Source organism: Silene latifolia, chromosome X (assembly GCF_048544455.1).
Source record: "Silene latifolia isolate original U9 population chromosome X, ASM4854445v1, whole genome shotgun sequence".
In the NCBI taxonomy this organism is placed as follows: domain Eukaryota; kingdom Viridiplantae; phylum Streptophyta; class Magnoliopsida; order Caryophyllales; family Caryophyllaceae; genus Silene; species Silene latifolia.
In genome coordinates this window covers 341,162,648-341,180,808 of record NC_133537.1, presented here as the reverse complement: position 1 = coordinate 341,180,808, position 18,161 = coordinate 341,162,648, and the positions used below count along the sequence as shown (strand labels likewise).

At 38.1% G+C, this 18,161-nt stretch overlaps 3 protein-coding genes across 4 annotated transcripts in view; 1 reads left to right on the top strand and 2 right to left on the bottom strand.

Annotated features, from left to right (window-relative positions):
• Positions 1–769: 769 nt before the first annotated feature.
• Positions 770–4,786, top strand: LOC141619478 (protein trichome birefringence-like 1). The gene is made up of 5 exons (XM_074436494.1): positions 770–1,810; positions 2,341–2,533; positions 2,633–2,826; positions 2,916–3,074; positions 3,573–4,786. Exons 1-5 carry the CDS (start codon positions 1,170–1,172, stop codon positions 3,946–3,948), a joined length of 1,563 nt encoding a protein of 520 aa, XP_074292595.1. The 5' UTR covers positions 770–1,169; the 3' UTR covers positions 3,949–4,786.
• Positions 4,787–6,279: 1,493 nt separating this feature from the next.
• On the bottom strand, positions 6,280–9,019 carry LOC141619479 (uncharacterized). Of its 2 annotated transcripts, none has more exons than XM_074436495.1 (3): positions 8,817–9,019; positions 8,004–8,073; positions 6,280–7,853 (listed from the first exon to the last, which is right to left on the bottom strand). In XM_074436495.1, the coding sequence occupies exons 2-3, from the start codon at positions 8,040–8,042 to the stop codon at positions 6,636–6,638; spliced, it is 1,257 nt and encodes a 418-aa protein (XP_074292596.1). In that variant the 5' UTR covers positions 8,043–8,073; positions 8,817–9,019; the 3' UTR covers positions 6,280–6,635. The 2 variants fall into 2 exon arrangements, with proteins under 2 accessions (XP_074292596.1, XP_074292597.1); XM_074436496.1 differs by lacking the exon at positions 8,817–9,019 and adding an exon at positions 8,525–8,617 and having other exon boundaries at positions 8,004–8,471.
• Positions 9,020–15,379: 6,360 nt separating this feature from the next.
• LOC141619475 (callose synthase 9-like) overlaps positions 15,380–18,161 on the bottom strand; it is a 28,688-nt gene continuing 25,906 nt past the window's right edge. The window contains exons 45-52 of the mRNA XM_074436491.1: positions 17,985–18,098; positions 17,813–17,901; positions 17,567–17,725; positions 17,342–17,444; positions 17,068–17,187; positions 16,651–16,701; positions 16,384–16,566; positions 15,380–15,843 (exon numbers count right to left, since the gene is read on the bottom strand). Coding sequence (XP_074292592.1) covers positions 15,607–15,843; positions 16,384–16,566; positions 16,651–16,701; positions 17,068–17,187; positions 17,342–17,444; positions 17,567–17,725; positions 17,813–17,901; positions 17,985–18,098 — 1,056 coding nt within the window. The 3' untranslated portion in view covers positions 15,380–15,606. The remainder of the gene's footprint in view (positions 15,844–16,383; positions 16,567–16,650; positions 16,702–17,067; positions 17,188–17,341; positions 17,445–17,566; positions 17,726–17,812; positions 17,902–17,984; positions 18,099–18,161) is intronic.

Sequence of the window (18,161 nt, the reverse complement as noted above, 5' to 3'; positions counted from 1 at the left end):
TCTTTATAAGAAGTATTTTAATCAAAGTTAAACAAATGGCTGAGACGGAGGGGTAGTACTTTTCGAGCCAAAATTCTCTCCATTTCCTAAAAAGAAATGGAGAGGCCATTACCTATCAACGGTCAAAATTCTATCTCGTTAACATCGAACGGTTCACGATTTATGCATAAAAATAAAGGGTTAATAGAGTATAAATGAGATAATATTATTAAATGGGTTTGTGAGAGGAAATGGAGAGAAAAGAAATGGAGAGGATCCTTGTTGGTACTTTTCATTCCTCTGTTGCCATTCTATTGTTCAGACTCTGCTTGGGTTTTCATGCAGCTATAACTATTACTCCACAAAAGGGTATTTTTTTTTAGAATTTTTTTTTTTTACCAACATAAATTAACCCTTTTATATAACATTTTCAAAATTGTGCTTTATTGTACATCAATCAAAGTACATGCATTGACATTCTAAATTCATCTATTCACCATATATATTTCAATTCATTTAACATAAATTAATAGATTACTATGGAAAATACAGATCAAATATGGCAGATTCTAAGCTAAAGACTAAATTAAAGAAAAGTTAATCCAAACTCATCAACACAATACTAAAAATTATCTTTACTTGAACCAAGCCTAATAATATATTGGTGAAATAAATTCAATTCTCAAATCGAATATAAAAATTCACTCAAGAAAAAAAGAATTACTATAAAACCGTATTAGTTTAATTTCTTTTAGTTACTATTATAAGGCAAAGATTAATTTCTGTATAAACACGTTATCTACACAAACACGCCTGATTTTGTATACTGAACACCACACACATGTGAAAAATGTGAAACATCATCCTCGTAAAACCAGCTAAAACAAAACAAATAACACTCGCTCCGTCTCATTCATTTGTTTACGTTTTTTTTACACTTTAAAAAGTATTTTAATCAAAGTTAAATAAATGATTGAGACGGAGGGAGTATATATACCGTATACGGTATACATACAATATTACAACACAAAAAGGCTTTCCTAATTAAGGATAAACAACAATCACCTTAACAATAGCAACTGTTTGCTGTACTTTATCCTTGTTTTCCTTAAAAAACGACAACTGTTTCTTGTCACCTTTCCTTCTTCATTCTTCAAGCATCAGAATAAAACTTGCAGTAAGTGGTAACAATGGCAGACCATTCTTCTATACCGAACTCATTATCGCCACCGCCACCACCACCGCTTCCAATACCCTTTAATCTCGTACCAATTTCACACAACAGAAAACCTCAGTTTTTTGCATATGTTTTTATATTCATTTTCCTCATTTCTACATTTTTCATTCTCTTTAGCCCTTCTATATATTTCTCTTATTCCTCGTCTTCATCGTCTCCTTGGCTCCTCAAAAGCCTTGTTTATTTCAGAAACCCGTCTTTCCTCTTATCTCATCATTTTCCGAATTCAAATCCTGTTTCAGGAAATAATGTTTCTGATGCACAAAACAATACATTTTCCACTAATGATGGTAACTTTCAATCTCATTCTTCCGATATATCATCTGCATCTGAAACCCGGAAATCTGATGAATATACAGTTAGAAGGAATGATACAAGTGAAGTGAAAAGAACAAAGGAAAGGAATACCTCGAAAGGATCATTGTTAAATTGCAATATATATGAAGGCGAATGGGTGAGAGACGGGTCATACCCATTATATGAACCCAGTTCTTGTCCTCATATTGACGAACCTTTCAACTGTTTTCTTAATCATAGACCTGATAATTCTTATGAAAAGTATAGATGGCAGCCCAGTGGATGCAACATTCCTAGGTAACTTTCCGAACTTTGCTTTGTCGATTCTGTTCTTCTGTATTCTGTTGAAATTTTAGGTTCCATTAATGGTTGATTTGCGTTCGTTAAATTCCATGTCGTTTATGACCTTACTTGTACACGAGCTATTCTATAGACTCGTACGGTTATACCTTTGAGATCTACAGACAGTGACGGAGCCAGGATTTTAAGTCAGCGGGGGCAAAAGGGTAATATTATAAGGGGGCCTCGAAAAAATTCAAAAATCTTAACTAAAAATTTCGAAATTTTCAAACTTCGGCGGGGGCGACCGCCCCTGCTAGCCCCCCCTCGCTCCGTACTGTCTACAGACAGGTATAACAGTACGAGTCTATAGAACACCTCGTGTACAAGACACAGGAAAAAATTCCACGGATTTGGAAGGAAAGGAAGCGAGACTAATGTTTTATGAAACATCTCCTGTCATTTCTTTCTTTTCAGTGTTTTAAGAGCACATGATAGCGTGTTTTTTGGCTGATGTGATAGCGATAAGTGATGAATTTATCCTGCAGGTTGAATGGAAAGCATATGCTAGAAATGTTGAGAGGGAAGCGTCTAGTGTTTGTCGGGGATTCATTGAATAGGAATATGTGGGAGTCGCTTATTTGCGTACTCAGAAATTCATTGGAGGACAAAAACCGGGTTTTTGAAGCATCTGGTAGTCTGGAATTTCGCAGCGAGGGCTTCTACTCCTTTTTATTCGTTGTATGATTTTCGCCCTTTTCATTTCCGCACTGGTGGAAGCTTGCTTTTAGCTCTCTAGAATTGTACTCCATAATATTTTGTGATTGTTTGGATACATAGGATTACAATTGCTCAATCGAGTTTTTCCGAACCAACTTTTTGGTTCAAGAATTGGAAGTCCCTGACGAAAATGGGTCGAAGAAGGAGACACTGAGGCTTGATCTAGTCGAAACTGCATCGGATAGATATAAAGATGCAGATGTTTTGATATTTAATACTGGACATTGGTGGTCTCATGACAAACTTACAAAAGGGTACATTCTTTAAAAATTTCATTTTTTTCTTTTTTTTTGAATTTTCCGAGCCAGAAATTGAAACTTAGAGACTTTATGTGGATGTGCAGGAAGAATTACTATCAAGAAGGTAGCCATATTTACAGAGAATTAAATGTCGAAGAGGCTTTTCGTCGAGCTCTAACTACTTGGGCAAGATGGGTGGATGCTAATATGGATCCTAAGAAAGTACAAATATTTTTCAGGGGATACTCAGCTTCCCATTTTAGGTAAGTTGTTTGTTTAAATAAGCGAGCCTACTTGTCAAAAAAAAAAAAAAAAAAAAAAAAAAAAAAAGTATGTGCGCGCCTAAGGCTCAATGAGCCTCAAGCCACCAAAGTTGGTTAGTGTGAGTGGTAAGGGCTCTCATCTCTAGAACAAGTGGTCAGAGGTTCGATTCCCGACTCTTGCGAATGAAAAAGCCAAACTTGGGAGGGGTCAACCCATTAAATTGCCTTCAGTGCCCTAAAGGAGATTGCCCTAACTGTCGGTAGGGGATACTCCTGGTCAACAAAAAAAAATAAAAAAATAAAAGAGCCTCAAGCCAAAACGCCTAGGGGCACTTTAAGTGCGGCTTGTAGATAAGCCGCAACCAGCAAGACGTACTGCTAAGCAGTCTCTAAATGTCATTGGTAAAATTGGCAGCGTCAACATTCTTACGTTTCTTAATATACTTCTCTAGATCAAACATGGACTCGAAACTGAAAATTGACGTCTTCTTTATGCAGTGACGGAAACTGGAATACAGGTGGTAAATGTGACAATGAAACCAAGCCGTCAACAACTGAGACAGATTTAACGACTTACCTTTTCAATATAAAAGTTCTGGAAGACGTACTGAAGTGGATGAAAATGCCGGTTTTCTACCTCAACATCACAACGCTGACTGACTTGCGAATAGATGCCCATCCGTCAATTTACAGGGGTCAGGACTTAACTGATGAGGAGAGGCGCTCGCCACTGAGATACCAAGACTGCTCGCATTGGTGCCTTCCCGGCGTTCCTGACATATGGAATGAATTTGTTTATGCACAAATGTTGATCAGACAACGTCAGTTGCAAGAGGAAGAACAACGTGAGCAACGGCAGCGTAAAATATCATAGATAACTCAAATAATAAATATTTGTGCGGTTTTAGGTGCATCTTGCAAAAGGTACTAACTTAGTCGCTGAAAACACAAGGACTTGTGTTCTCGTGATGCCATGACAGACGAGTTTTGAAGCTCTGTAATGGGACCGTGTTCAAATACCGTAAATTGCATACTCTCTGGTTTGTAAGAAAGTTATCAAACTTACAAGTCATCTCTATAAATTGATTGGTTCTGGTTTATTGTTCTGAATTTTCGTATAGGCCAAAATAACACAGTTCATTGTTTCAAAAAAACTCGTCTATTTACATGTTCCTAACAAAAAACATTATGTAAGTAACGATTATTAACAATGATCAAATTATTGCGAGACCTTTACTGTACCGATGATTCAAATCCTCACAAGGACACGGGAATGAGACCCAACTATTACGGAGTCGTTTGGTTCAAACTTCAAAATATTACTCCAACCAAACACCCCCTAAGAACTTTGGTGTATGAGCAAAGCCAAGTTTTCAATTTTTCAATCCTTCCGAAGAACATTTTGATTAATACAACGACGACATCAGAGCCTTAATCCCAAAATGATATGGGGTCGGCTGACATGAATCATCTTTTGGAACCGTCCAACACCTCGAAATGCGAATAAAATAAAAAATGAAAAATGAAAAACAAAAGGGGAGTAAAACATAATACAAAAGTCAGTAAATTTATAGGTTTGAAAATCGAAGTCCGGACTTCTTTTATAAAAAAAACTTGGAAAAAACTGATAATAGGTGCATTAGTGTTAGTTACAAAGTTCAACAACAGCAGCAATCCGGTGCTGAACGTACAAAGCCTAACAATTAACCCCCTTCGTTGAATAAAAAGAGTTTATGTTTCTAGAAGACTCCTAATTAAAATCTCATGTCAACCTGATGAAGAATCGGAAATCCCTTGACAGCAGCGTAAAACACACCTGAATTGCCAACGCCAGAGATGGAGGTAGACTGGTAAGCGGTAGAGAAGATGCAGGAAGTCATTTGGCAGTGACACCCCCGAGGATTTCATAGCGATGAATTTTAGATAGGGAGTACAAATGATTTATTTTTCCAGAAAACCGACCTGAATTACCACCTGAGATTTTCAGCAAGAAAACAAGTGCGTCAGCCGTGAAGTATGCTTTGTGTTGCGTCAAGTACACAACAACGCCATTAAATGCATGCACAACGGCAGTGCAAGAGAAGAAGTAAATCACTAATGCCATTTTGAGACAATTTCTACTCAGACCAGTGCCGAGCCCTTATAACAGCATACTACTGTAGAAATCATGCTACAAATAAGTTTACTGAACAGCAAACATGACCTGTAGAATTGTTTTGACAAAGATTTATGCAAAGGCTGACCTAGCAAGGACCAAAGATCACTGCAATGTATGATTGACATATGTTTCTTCATCGCATCTAGAATGGAGGTGCTTAGCAAGCTTTAAAACGCTAAATAAAAACCAAAAGCATAAATCTGCCGAACAAGAACTCCATGGGCATGCTTAACAAAATTGATACACTAACAGATAATGCAGGGATGCAATACAGGAAGCAAGGAAACCATTACCATCTTATTAATTATTCACAAATTCTCATTATAGATGGGAGATGTCCATCTATAGTTATAGACAGGCCAAATATCCACCCACTTTCAGCATAAGACAAGCAACAAGTTGCATGGTTGGGCCCAAAAATGTCACCACTTTAAGTATATTTGACCCGTCTTTCACTATAGACGGATATATCCGTCTATAGTGAGACTAATTGAAAATTATTAGTATAGCTTATAAAAAGACTTTGTAGCTGTCTAGCTGACATAATGATTAATGTCAATTATTCGAGTAAGTAAACCAAAGAAAGCTGGTAGTCTGGTACACCAGCTACAATAACTTTCGAACTTGAGTAGGTTTCTGCCTGCCTTTTACATCAAATAAGCTTACTGAGCAGAAAACATATGTAAAATTGTGTTGACAAAATTTATGCAAAGGCTGACCTAATAAAGACCAAAGATCAGTTCAACAGATGTCCAGCATATGTTTCTTCAGCTCGTCCAGAATCTGCCATTAAAAACCTCAACGGAAGTGCTTAGCAAGCTATAAAAAGCTAATAAAGACCAAAGCATAAATCTGCCAGAAAGAGAAATCCATGGGCATGCTCAGTAAGCAATGGAACACTCACAGATAATACAGTGATGTAAATATAGAAAACCGTCTTGCTAATTACTATAGCTTATAAAATGATTTTTAAACTGATAAGACAATAAACGATAAACTTGGCAGCTGACATAACGATAAAATGTAAAGTATTCAAGTCAGTAAACAAGAGAAAACTGGTAAACCAGGTACATTTCATTTATAAACCTGGGTAGATAATAACGGTCATTTTCTACATCAGATATGTTCCTATTTGATCAACGATACATGTCAAACCCTACCATACGCATCTTCTACTATTAATCACCTAAACGAAACTACAGAAGACAAATTAAAAACAAATGAAACTAAGATTATTCAGTCGACAGCAAAAGAACCATATACAGCAGTAGAACACTTCTCCGTGTTCATTGACAAATTGGAGACGTTTCCCTGCAATCAGAGAAGAACCTATCTATTAACGCAGGACAACTAAAACAGTCACCTCACCAATGCTCCTCTCTGAAAGCCGATTCTATATTTCCTCAATCATCAGATTTATGATCTCCAAGATCATTGTCAGTCGATACCACGTCTCCCATGCATACATCTCCAGCAACTTTATTGTCTAATCTGTTACTAGTGTCTTCTGCTTGAGTTTTGTATACCATTATCTCATCCTCCTTGAAGATGACCTCGGATTCATTGTTGACTACACTCGCTTCCCTATCATTATGATTGACCTCATTATCAACTGCCATAACAATTCCAGTTTCATCATTATTATCCCTTTTCTCCTCGTCTCTAGGCACAAAGTCCACTTCCTCATTCTCCCTGTTAACAAGCAAGGGACCATTTCTGATCTCGTCACTATAATTTTCAGAGTCATTCTCCACAACCTCCTCGTTAATATCTTCGACAACTTGATTCTGCCTCTCAAGACACGACAACCTCCTCCTCATATCCCCAAGCTCTCTTTCCATGAAGTAAACCCTATCCTTGAGCATAACATTCTCTTCCTCCAACTGCGCAATGTGAGTATCCTGATCATCCACCCTACTCTCCAACAAATTATGGTGATCAACACCACCACCTGCATTCGGATAAATCATCTCAAACCGACTCAAATCATGATCCAACCTCCTCTCAACCTCCACATGTTCCTCCACATCACTATCACTCGACCCACACCCACCAGTTTCGTCCTCCTCATCATAATCATCTTCCCTCTCATCAGACCCGGGTGACCTCAACCTTATCAAACCCTTCATCGACCCATACCCATCCACACCCCACTCCTCTTTCGCCATATCAACAACCGCCTCCTTAGACGGTGAAAACACCGGCGTAGGCAACACTGCAGGAGTCACAGGGCACGGCGACACCAAACTAGCTATTCCACCAGACTTCTTAGCTCGAATAATAAACGAAGTAGTGTTCCTAGGAGCATGTGCATAAGGTCCCATCCTATTAATAAACTTCCTCTTAGGTTGATAATACCTCCTAACCTTCCCCCTATTCTGCTGTTCTACGTCGAAAACCACACTATTACTCACATTACTCGCATTCATACTCCGACTACTCATATTTTTCGGTTTATCCATTGGTTTCTTTCCCTTCCAATTGTTACGCCCCATTTTTGAACCACTAACAAACACCGGATTCAAATTATTTGCAAAATTCATACCATTCATAATTCCCGGTGGCAGCGGTGGGTGCGGCCACTGACCGTAGCTCGGTTGCATCATATGCGGTGGCAGCACCTGCGACGAGTAATTATTCGTCAATTTACACTGATTCATACTATACACATTCATCATCGCATTGTCATGTAAATTATTATATCTTTGATTACGATAAAAATTACAATTACTTATACTACTCATATGATGATAATCATGAGTTTTGATTACCTGATGATGCGAATTCATCATTTGCGACTGTTCATTCATCGTTTTCTCTCCTCCTTCGCTGTAAGAACACCTAAATCAAATTAAACACAGAATTAGTTGAATTTCCGATCAAAAAAACACTCAAATTACACTATAATGTGAATATACTACCAAATCAACAACCTAGAAATTCAATTCCTACTCAGAAATGCGACTTTAATAGAAGAATCAAACGCGAAATTAACTCAATTTGACGAGCAAAAAATCGAATAACGAAAATCAATGAGTTTCACTAAAGTTCCAATTTCTACCAAATCAAAACCTAGAATATTCGATTCACACCTAACTCGAATCAAACACAGAATCAACTGAATTCACCTTTCAATTTCTACCAAATTAAAACCTAAAAATCGAATAAAATACAGAAATTAACTCAATTTCCGAACAAAAAACAACAAATAATCGAATTATCAAATTCGACGAATTACACTACAATATCAATTGCTAGACCAAAACGAAACCTAGAGAATTCGATTTACTACTAAATGAAACCTAAATCAAATCAAACACAGAAACTAACTCAATTTTCCGAATCTAACTTTCAAATTCGACGAACTACGCTACAATTTCAATTTCTACCAAAACGCAACCTAAAAAATAACGATTTTAATCCTAAATGAGACCTAAAAATCGATTCAAACACAGAATTAACTTAAATTCTCGAACAAAATAAATTGAATTATCAAATGATCAAATTCGACGAGTTACACTACGATTTCAATTACTACAGAATCAAAACCTAGAAAATTACGAAAGATCAAGAATTAGACGTACTTTTAACCACAATATTATTGCGTGTATCTTGTATTCTGGTTCTTGTAACGTATATTAAATTTAAATTTAAATCTAATATTTATTTTTTTGCGATTTCCCTCGGAAATTTGTGAGCTAAGTAATTGAAGTTGAAGGTTTCGTTACGTCAGTGAATATTTGATTGTTTTCTCTCTCTAGAAAAATGGAGAATATCTGAAAATAGGAAAAGGGAAAGGGGTGAGGGGGGTATTTATAGGGGTGTGGAGGGTGATGGACGGTTGGATGTTGAGATTAGATATGGAGGGTTGAGATTTGATGTAGGTGGCGTGTGGTTATGTATGTTGGTTTGTCGTCGCGTCACTCTACTAGGATTAGGATTTAGGAGTTCGAGGACTTATTTAAGTCGGAGATAGGTCTCACTTGTGACTAGGGATGGCAATGGGTAGGGTGCTGGTCGGGTCCCCACCTGCACCCGGGGCCCGAGATTTTTCCTTTGGACTCGATCTCCCTGACCATGGTCTAAAATTTGAGACCCATACCCGACCCTACGTAAGGGTGGGCTGGTCTAGCCACCCGAGTTTTAGCCACTTTAATAATATGATTAATATCTATGGGGTCTATAATATTAAAAAAAAAATCATACTACTTTAACATTATGAGTTTATTAATCTCTATTGTACACTTCTAAATCCAATATACATACCAAAGAGATTAAGAAAGATAAAGAAGACCTAAATTAACCTCTAAATACATGTGAAAGAATCAAACTCGGAACCCTAAAATCAATACCGTACTTGATAGCCGTCTCCATCTGACCGTTGCTGGCCGCCGTCAATGGTGGTTGTCGGTCAGCGCCTATTAGAGAGGTGGTTGCCAGTCGCGTATCAGTGCTGTGCTAGTATGAATTCAGAAAAGTTGTGATTTTGATATATTTTTTTAAAGGGTCTAAGGGTCGGGTATGGGTCTCATAACTTAGACCCGGACCCAAAATATTTTCTTAAGACCCATACCCGACCCATACCCATTGGGTCTGAAAAAATGAGACCCATACCCAACCCATACCCGACCCATTAGGGTCCGACCCTCAGGGTCTGGGTTGGGTCCCCGACCCACTGCCATCCCTACTCATGACGGATATATCCGTTACAAGCTTGTGACGGATCAAAAATTATTCACAGATAAGACAAAAAGTATAATGCATAGCAAATCACAAATGACTTGTCTTTATCTTTCCATGTGAGTTTTATTTGACCCGTCACAAGCTTGTGACGGATATCGACCGTCACAAATGAGAATTTGTGTTCAAATAATACATAAATTCTCATTTGTGATGGGTATATCCGTCACAAGCTTGTGACGGGTCAAATACTACCCATGTGAAGGTAGATAAGACAAAAGCAAAGTACATAACGAGTACCAAACTGTTTTGTCTTATCTAACTACATGAGTAATACTTGACCCGTCGCAAGTTTGTGATATGTCCGTCACAAATAAGACTTGCTGTAAATAATAAAACAAGTTAAATAGATGGATAAAAAGGAAAACAGATTATTTTGAAAGGACAGAATTCTTGTTTCATCCATCTATATTGTTAGAGTAGATCTTGAAACTCCGACCATCAGCTTAAACTTTATATTAAAATGGTTTCTTGACATGAAGTCACAGGTTCAAATCTCACCACTTGCAGTTGCATCCACACTTCCAGCATTCATGTATGAGAAGGCGTATTAGAGTATAAAACCGATCTTGCGACTCCAACCATCAACTTGAGATGGTTGGTTTCTTGACATATACATGGTAGTATTTGAATCGTTTTACCCTTAATACGGATATTATAATTTGATAATAATAATGAAGAATCAGTTGTTTCAATAATATGTCACCAGTTAAATTAGGAAAACAATTATGTAATTGGTTGTGCAAATAATTAGATTAAAACTATGAAAAATTACTGTTTTCATTTAGGATGTTAGTTAGCTAGTTTTATATTTGAGCTCAATAATTTTCTACAGAAATTGAGCTCCTTGGGATTTATTAAGTACTTGAACATTTTTTTAACAGCTATAAAAATAAATTTATAAGCGCAAAAAAAGGAATAATAATACAAGTATCAAGGATTCTTGTGTAAAGCTATTTTACACAATTAATACTCTAAAATTATATGTTAGTTTACCTAATTACCCAATTAAAAATAACTTCCATTACTAACATGTTTGGCTGAAAAGGGACATCAAGGTATTTTATAGTCGGTTTTATAATTTTTATTGAAAAACACTTTTATAAGAAACTTACCCCACTAGTATAGATTTCGATATAACTTCCTTTAGAATATAACTATGTGGTTTTTTGAATTGCACTAAAACTGATTTGACAACTGACTCGACTCAAGAACCCTACCCAAACCGCAAACCACCGAAAAAGTAGAAAATTAACCCAATAAAAACGTGAGGTTAAGTGTGTTTGGCCTAGCTTGTAAAAGTGTTTTTACACTTGAAAACACTTTTTGGCCAAACACAACATTTTCTAAAAGTTAAACAAAAATTTCTCAAAAACTAAAAATCCATATTTTTCCCATAGAAATAGAAACAACAATTTGATGTTTCTGCTTTTAAAAAACACTTTTAGAAAATTAAGCTTGAAAAACAAAAACTCATTTTTAAGAATCAGAGCCAAACATGCTCTAAATTGAAATCGACAACCAATAACAATCCTATTTGTCCCAACTCAGCCCAAAACAACCTGACCCAAATTGACCCATGACCCAATAATGACACAACCAGATAAATGGGCCCATAGCATTTTAACTTTTTTTTTTTTTGGTGCAAATGAGGGGCAAGCCCCGAAAAACATAAACAACTAATTGGCTATTACACGGGGAATAGCCACCCCTAGAATGTCTTCACGTAAAATCTGACGAAGAGCCGACGGTGGAGCATCAATAAAAATTTTAGTAGTACTTGACCCTACTCCTTGATTAGCTAGCCAGTCGGCCGCCCTATTAGCTTCCCTGAAATTATGTTGCAGCTCCACTTTCCATCCACTATCGAACACAAGATCCTTACATCTTTTGACCAAAGATCGTAAGTTATTGCTAACCAGCTGCTCTTCTTTTATAAGTTTGATACAAGGATTATTATCCATCTGAACAAGAACCTTTTCGAGATGCAATTCACGAGCTCTTTCCAGCCCTGCTTCCAAGGCTAGTAACTCGGCCTTCATCGAAGTACAGTACCCGCCCGAGAAAAAATATGCATCGATAAAATTTCCCGTTTCATCCCGAAGTATACCACCACAACCTGCCGGTCCCGGGTTACCTTTAGAAGCCCCATCAGTATTCAAAAGGAACCAACCATGGGGTGGGGGGTGCCACCTAATAAAGACTTCTTTTCGCCCCTGACCAGGTATAGGAATGAATAACGAATATCGATCGAAAGCGTTTTTAGAGGACGCAAACTGCTGGAATAAAAAAGCTCTAGGGTCTATGGGATTGTCCTCGTCATGGCCGAAAACGACGTTGTTACGCCATCTCCAAATCCACCAGCAAGTAATAGCAAATTGCATCGACCAATCTTCCGATGAATTAGGAATGCTATTACTCGCATTGTAAGTCAGCCAGTCAGAGTAGGATGAGTTATAAAAGTAGTTGTGGGAAACCAAGTCACTTACTTGGCTCCAAATGTTGCGAGAGACAGGGCACGAGCGGAGGAGATGATCGGAGCTTTCCTCTTCACTGTGACACCTAGGGCAGATTGAATCATCTCCCATTCCGCGACGAACGCGATTCACGTTATGCATCAGTCTTCCATGAAAAGCTAGCCATAAAAACATCTGAATCCTTTGTTGAACTGGTAGGCGCCATATGACCTTCCACATTGGAGAGTCGGGTTCTATTCCACCTTCCCAAGATTTGATGATAGATAAAGCGGATTTTAAAGAGAAACGACCTGATGTCGTACCTTTCCAGAAGACCGTATCTTCAAGACCAATGTTGGGTCGTAAAGTGAAGGCAGCTATCTTCTGTAATTCAATTTGAGGAAGGTAATTAGCAAATAAATCCCATTTCCAACCTGCATCTTCGTCCCACATCTCACTGACTGTTGCACCAAGAATATCAATAGGAATAGGCGTGGTGGCTTTGTCGGATAGACACTCATCATCTACCCAACAATGATCCCAAAACAGAGTATGGCGCCCGTCTCCAATTGCCATGGCCGAACCCTTTGAAATTGTTTGAGCTTGAGCCGTGATTCCAGCCCATACATGAGACATATTGTTCTTTGGTTTGAACATGTCTATATCGCACCTGCCATTACAATATTTGAACCGTAAAACTCTAGACCACAGGCGAGTATGTTCTGTTAGCATTCGGTGACCTAGCTTCGTTAAAAACGCAGCATTTGCCTGCCTAGCCGATGTAATTCCAAGACCACCAGCCGATTTCGGTCGTTGAATTGTTTCCCATGAAATTAAATGAACTGGCTTTTTATCATCATCACCTCCCCATAAAAAACGCCTCGACTTTCTGTCAATCGAATCGCATACCGTCCGAGGAATTTTAGCAGATTGCATAGAATAATTGGCAATAGTTGAAAGAGTAGACTTGAGCAAGGTAGCCCGGCCAGCAAGAGATAGGCGCTTTGTAGCCCAACCTGCAAGTCGTCGATTAATTTTTTCTTCTAAGTGAGCATAGGTGCTTCTTGTTATACGTCCATTGATGGTGGGGACTCCCAAGTAAATACCCAGGTCAAGAGTTTCCTCGAACCCGAGAGCATTGCTAACAGAATTTCTAGTAATCAGAGGGGTGTTACTAGAAAAGAAAACCCTAGATTTGGACAAGCTAACCTTTTCCCCGGAGGCGCGACAGAAATTATCGAGGACTTTTTTAATTGTTAATGCTTGCTTAATTGTCGCTTCTCCGAATAAAACCATATCGTCAGCGAAAAAGAGGTTATTAATGGCGGGCCCATTACGACAAACTGGTATTGGACGCCAATTACCCGCTCTAAATTCTGCATCAATAGCTTGTTGTAACTTTTCGAGGCACATAACAAATAAAAATGACGACAGTGGGTCGCCTTGCCTGACCCCTCGAGATGGTGTAAATTGTTCCGTTGGCTCTCCGTTCCAAAGTACTTGCATCCTTGTAGAGGTAACACATTCCATTATAGTATCTAGAAGAAGAGTAGGGATCATCATATCAGTGAGAGTATGTCGGATAAACTCCCAGCCAAGTCGATCATAGGCTTTTTCAAGATCGATCTTAATTGCCATGAAAGAAGTCTTTCCTGTTTTTTTTTTCATTGTATGGATAACTTCTTGAAAAATAACAATATTATCGGTTATTTGTCTTCCCGGAACAAAGCCGCTTTGAGTTTCTGAGATGCGAAAAGGGAGAATCTTTTTTATACGATTGGCCAAAACCTTGCTAATAATTTTATAAGCCACATTGCAGAGGCTTATGGGACGGAATTGCGATACAAGCTCAGGACCGGTTACCTTAGGAATAAGGACTATATGAGTATCATTCAAGCCAATCGGGAAGCCCTTACCCTCTAGAGCGTTAATAACCATATTACACAGAGAAGACTCAATTACCGGCCAATTTTTTTGATAGAAGAGAGCTTGAAATCCATCTGGTCCCGGAGCCTTTAACGAGCCCATATTGAGTATTACATGTTCAATTTCCGCCACAGTGAAAGGTTTAGTCAGCCATTCCCAATCTTTGTTAGAATAATCTTGAAATAAATCGTATGGGATATCGGCTCCATTGTCGCAAGGTGTTTCTTCTGTATAAAGATTTTTAAAGTAATCAACAACCAAATTCTTGACTTCATCCGAATCCTTAGTCCATTCCCCTGTATCTTTTCGAAGTGCTGTAATTTTGTTTTGCCAATGTCTTACCAGTGTACTAATATGAAAATAGGACGTATTCCTATCCCCGTCTGTAATGAATTCCACTCGCGATTTTTGGTACCAATAAATCTCCTCCTTTTCGAGAACTTCGTCAAGCTCTTTGCGTAATTTAGCCTCAAGGACTATAAGGCGCTTCTCCCTTGTAATTGCGAGCTTTTTTTGGCATCCTTCGATCCTCGCCTTTAAGGATCTCTTAGTTCGAAAAATATTCCCGAAAACATTCTCATTCCATTCTTGTAGGGATTTTGACAGACCCTCTAACCTGCTAGGGAAAGTACCACTTGTTGGCCAGTTTTCAGCAATGAAATTCGAAAAGAGCTCATGAGTCATCCATGCTGCCTGGAATTTGAAAGGTTTATGAATGGAGGCCAGACACATATAGCATTTTAACTTTAACAATGACATTTTACTCAACAGTCTAATACCAAACACATATGCAACTAAGAATAGCTTCGACACGAATTCATCGGTCCAAACTATCAGGATTTGTTGCTCCTTTAATTTGACCTAGGCCATATCGTATAACGTAGGATTCAACACGAATTTCTATAGTAACACGTAATTTCTTTCCTTTTTTTTTTTTTGACAACAAACGGAATAACTTCTGAAGGTTTCAAGTTTAAACATCCCTGTCTAAACTTGTATACAAAATGCCATCGAATGCATTCATATCAGACAATCAAAAAAGCTGTCCATGTATACAGAAACCAACTGTATGCAGTTTTACACCAACAAGATTTGTAGTTCTAATCCCTGGAAAAAATACACTCACCTCATTGCACACAAAGGCTAAACTCGAACAAAATCAATGGCGCTCGCTCGGGACTAGGCGTAAAACTGAAGGATTGAAGATAGAAGAAAATTACACTATTTACAAGCCTAAATATGTTCAGAGATGTTATACTCCAGAATTAGCGTTGTTTCCAGCAAGGATAAGAGAGATTTCCAACCCCCGGCTGAACGCTTGATTGAACATAAGCCTGGTCTGGAATGTTGACATGAAAGGAAACCACGAGAAAAATGCTATCGGAATGAATATGATCATTCCCATTCCAGCGTCATAAAGACGTGCAAGTGACCGGACAGATTTCCACATCCCTAGCCTCTTAATTACAGGCTTCCATGCTATTGCAATCTGCAAATTTCCAATGGTTATTACAAACAGGAAAGAGTATCACTTTTACATCCCAAAAATCGTCGCATCTACTGGAAGTGACAATCTAACTTGGTGACTGAATTACGAATTCACTAAAACTTGGGAGAGACAGTCTTTCAATACGTTATTGAGAGACCAGTCTTTTGTACCCTTTTATTTGTATTTCGTGACCCTTTTGTTGTTGATCGTGACATAGTAATTTCGTACCTATTTACATAATAAATGTATTTATTTTATTTCTAATCATGATTTGTACCTATTTTATTACCTTTAGTACCACTCTTTCTTAAAATTGTAAAATAGTCTCTCAATAAACTTATTGAGAGGCCGTCTCTTAGGAGACTTACTCGAATCAATGTATGATGGTTTATTCTACTGGAAGTGACAATCTAACTTGGTGACTGAATTATGAATTTATGATAGTTAATTCGACTCCCACTGTGGTTGAGGACTTGAAGGGTCATTGAGGAGAATGGGAAACTAATTCTTTTACCAAAGACGGGAAGGAAAGACACTTACTGAAAGGATTCCCCAACCAGTGGGAATAAATGCTAAGATGCATGCAAATATGTCGGGCAGAGACAAAGATGTTAGTGCCACAGCCACGGCAATACCAGCCAAAGCGATTAAGAAGGTAACACCTTGCACAAAACGCAATATCAACTGAAAGTTCACTGACGCCTTCTGACTGAATGTGAAAACCTACATTAGAGGGGTAGCACAGTGGTTCAGCTTCATCTCAAATAAAGAACCAACAGAATTATAAAAGTCGAGAAAGATCCAAACCTTGAAAATAAGAATGAGGACCGCAAGTGCAGCCCAGGAGAACCCATAAACCTGTCAGACAACCAGACTTAGTCCATTGGATCTTCAAAACTTCATTTTAAAGTGGGTCAAATCACCTTATGACATTTTTCCTATCATAATTCCATCACAAGCTACAACTGTAACCTTTTGTGAAGGAAAAAGACCACTGTCAACCGGTCCTAAGGGTAACGCCAGTTTAACGATTACTATCGTTTACCATTGTCATATGAATCATTGTTTATACTTATTTATCAGTTATCTTTTCTTTAAGTCATACAGAAAAGCCACATTTTCCAGTTGACTTCAGTTGTTGGGCCTTACACAGTTATCTCTACCACTGGCTGAAAAAGGAAAATACGAAGCAAAAGTTGAATGCAAATTGAGCAGAGTTGTTACCGCCAATGACGTGTTTGTTCCTTGTACATGTAGCTTATAAACAATGCCATACTGGAATATAAAGAATCTTAGGCTCAAAATTGTCTCAGCTATCCTTCCACTCAGTGTCCGGATATGCGCCTGTCAACATCGAGCTTTAGTACACCAAGTGCAACTGAAGATTACAAATATCACATACCCTAAAGGGGAAAAAACCGCTGGATGTAAAAAATATGCAATCAAGGATGAGGAAACGTGATACATGTTGGATGAATAATGAAGTTCAAAAATTTACCAGTTCCTCTTCCCACCAAGCTTCCCAACTTTCCCCTCCCTTAACTCCAATTCCACCCCTATAAAGGAGCCAATTTGTCCAATCCCTAAAGTCTTCAACAGTTCTGTAAAGAGAAAAGATAGATATAACAAGGATTAGTGAAACTTCTTCCATTTACAGTTACTGGTCAATAAGCAAAAATGCTGTTGAAGGTAAAAAAAGATAAATTTATGAGCGTGCACTTACTTTTGCCACTCAAAACCAGATGGATTAAACAAGTAGGGAGCGAAGAGCCAGGAGAGAGACATAAACCAACTGCTGATAGTAAGCAGAATATAGCCTATTGTACCACTCTCATTATAGCCATATGCAAGGAATATGATCAATAAAAGCACGACCTCAAGCCTACAGCATGACAAACAATTAAGCTCAGATACGTTTTTTGATGTCAAAATGCAATCGAAGGAAGGAGAGGAAATAGATAGCGAATACCCTTTGACAAAATGACTCCGAGAATAAAGCCTGTAATTTTCACTGAATTTTATATGGCGGACAACAAAACCTCGACCAGTTGCTTGATACTGTGACAAAACATGTATCAAGAAATCACTTGAGGCTAACTATGCATTCCATAACCATGGTATTAAGTAAAAAGAAGACAAACCCTTGCACCACCATGTAGAATCGTACGGCCGAAATAATGTGTCCTTGTTCCCAAGGAAAACGTGAAAAAGACAGAAGCCATTTGGAATTGCATAGTGATAAAGGTAACGATGGCCTGCAAATCGATTAATATCACTGGTAAACAAGCGCAACCAAAAGTCTCAAACCGATCAACAGT

Excerpts from the sequence above, each read along its gene's own strand:
- LOC141619478 (XM_074436494.1), top strand. The coding sequence starts at position 1,170 with ATGGCAGACCATTCTTCTATACCGAACTCATTATCGCCACCGCCACCA. Across the intron at positions 1,811-2,340 it reads AGTGGATGCAACATTCCTAG|GTTGAATGGAAAGCATATGC; the intron begins GTAACTTTCCGA and ends TTTATCCTGCAG. Across the intron at positions 2,534-2,632 it reads TCTACTCCTTTTTATTCGTT|GATTACAATTGCTCAATCGA; the intron begins GTATGATTTTCG and ends TTGGATACATAG.
- LOC141619479 (XM_074436495.1), bottom strand. The coding sequence starts at position 8,042 with ATGAATGAACAGTCGCAAATGATGAATTCGCATCATCAG. Across the intron at positions 7,854-8,003 it reads TGATGAATTCGCATCATCAG|GTGCTGCCACCGCATATGAT; the intron begins GTAATCAAAACT and ends TACTCGTCGCAG.